The sequence below is a fragment of the Austrofundulus limnaeus genome, unplaced genomic scaffold (genome assembly GCF_001266775.1).
Source record: "Austrofundulus limnaeus strain Quisiro unplaced genomic scaffold, Austrofundulus_limnaeus-1.0 Scaffold51, whole genome shotgun sequence".
Taxonomy (NCBI): domain Eukaryota; kingdom Metazoa; phylum Chordata; class Actinopteri; order Cyprinodontiformes; family Rivulidae; genus Austrofundulus; species Austrofundulus limnaeus.
In genome coordinates, this window is record NW_013952453.1 from 571,047 (window position 1) to 573,385 (window position 2,339).

A 2,339-nucleotide genomic window follows, 5' to 3' on the forward strand; every position below is an offset into this window, starting at 1 on the left:
ATGTTTCGGCCGGGCTTGTTGTGGTTTCTCTGAGTTCCCAGGTTAAAAAACCGGAGGTCTACCTATGATGTCAATTACAGGCCTCTCTCATCTTTTTAAGTGGGAGAACTTGCACAATTGGTGACTGACTAAATACTTATTTTCCCCACTGTAAACATTCCATATCGCTGTTAATCTTAAGCGTCTGAGACCCGATCCTGCTTGAAGTGTCCCCTTGGGTGTACTGCATGTARTATTTCTACAGTGAACAGTGTCTGCAGTATAAGTTTGCAGTGAACATTGGTAGCGTTTTGTGGGTTCGTCTGCCTGAGTGGTGTTAAAATYGGGTCGGTGGTTKTTGGGTTGGCAGCAGATGGATGAGGTTAATGGGAGTTCCCCGTTTGTGCGTCAATAAATATTATTAATTGACTTTATTCTTGATTATTCTTCTGCTCCACTCGAGTCATATAACGTAGAATAAAACATTCCGATCCGTTCGCTCACCCAGGCAGGCGGCGGCGCCCACCATGGCGTAGAGTCCCGGTGTGACACAGTCGGCGCCGGGCCTGCACCAGTTCTTGAAGATGATCCAGTCRTGGTGGTGATACGCCATCTGCTCCACGGCGATGCCCACGATCCGGCCGGCGATGGCACCCACCGCCATGCTGGGGATGAAGAGACCCGAGGGGATCTGAAACCAGAACCACGTTCATAAAAACCTGGATCGGCCCGGGTCGAAGTGTCCTCAGGGTTCCTACTGCTTAACGCAAGTTAAATTTAAGACCTTTTAAGTAGGGTTGGGCATAATCGTTTCGTGTGCAATTAATCGTCAGAAAAACAATCGATTATTTTTTGGTACTTAACGATTAATACGATTAATGCCAGCAGTCAGTCCACACGGTGCTCCTCTCTGCTTCAAATATGACAAACATTAAAAAAAAGTTCATTTATCTTTCAACACAAATTAAAATTTGCTGTACAGCCTGAAGCCTGTAATTTTGAAGAGCAAATCTTTCCCACTAAATTGGTCATGTGACCAGGACATACGGGTGTCCAGAGACTCCAGGGGATTAATTGTCAAATTAATCGTTATCAGCTAAATACCACAATTAATCGTGATTAATTTTTTTGCCAATATCGCCCAACCCTACTTTTAAGACTTTTTTAATGCCACTTGAAATGAAATTAAAGAACAAATATGCAATACAAAAACACAAAAGGGAAAAAACAGTTGGCGATCATTTTACCCAAATATTTAAAGAGCAACAAACTGCAAGAAGATTTTGGTAAAAAAAAAATTTTAAAGAAATGTCACTAATTTTAATATTTTAGACAAATCACAATGATCCTACAATGTGTTAACATTAAAGACCTCAGAATGATTGGTTTAAGACATTTTAAGGCTAATTAAGGCCTTATTTTTGGATTGGTGAATTCAATGCTTTTTAATACTTTTTAAGGATCCTGTGGGCAGAGACCTCTCACCTTCATGCCGAAGGTAAAGATGGTGATGACGATCTTGAAGATGAGGGCGAGCGCGAGCTGCCACATGGCGCTGTAGACCCCGGGTCCGGCTGGGCGGTCAGGGATGTCGTCCACRGGCCGGCTCATGTTGGGGTTGTTGACGTAGTCGCAGAGCTGCGAGGACTCCAGGGCGCCGCAGTCGTTGAAGAGCTCCGAGATGAGCTCGCTGGTGCTGCGCCGGGTGTACGGGTTGGGGAAGGCCAGGACCGCTGTGATCCCTGTCACCACGATGACCTCCAGGACCGGRTACTTCCCCAGCTGGGTGGTCTTCCTGCGCCGGCACCAGGCGATGTTGGCCCGGATGAACAGGGTCCCCCAGAGTCCGCCGAACACGCCCAGAAGGATGAAGGGGACCAGCTCGGCCATGTACCAGGGYGTGTGGTACTCCACGTAGAACAGAACCAGGCGGCTGTTGCCGAACGGGTTGATGGAGCGCAGCGTGAAGGCGGCGACCAGYGCGGCGAAAAAGGACCGCCACAGGGTCTTCAAAGGGAAGTAGTAGCTGACCTGCAGGAGGACCAGAGTTCTCAGGTTGGGATCGCTGAACGAAAGTGTAGAAAAAATGCATTGTTCAAAGTGGTCTGTTTGAATAAACAGGAATTCACTGGATTCTTCTTAAAGGATCCCTGATTAGTTGTAACATTAGACTTTAGGGCTGCCACAAACAATTATTATTATAGTCGATTAATCACCGATTATTTTTTTTGATTAGTCGACTAATCGGATCATAAATTAATTGAATATAAAACATACAGCATATCACGCCAAAATGTTGCTGCTTTTATACAAACGTCTTTAGATTTTAGCTATATGCTAACTAAAAATAATTGCTGTGG

General features: G+C 45.4%; 1 protein-coding gene across 1 annotated transcript in view; it reads right to left on the minus strand.

Moving 5' to 3' along the window:
* Positions 1-2,339, minus strand: part of clcn4 (chloride channel, voltage-sensitive 4) — a 14,211-nt gene that overhangs the window by 6,275 nt on the left and 5,597 nt on the right. Inside the window, exons 8-9 of the mRNA XM_014008579.1 lie at positions 1,465-2,010; positions 484-670 (exon numbers count right to left, since the gene is read on the minus strand). Of these exons, the coding sequence (XP_013864033.1) occupies positions 484-670; positions 1,465-2,010 (733 nt within the window). The remainder of the gene's footprint in view (positions 1-483; positions 671-1,464; positions 2,011-2,339) is intronic.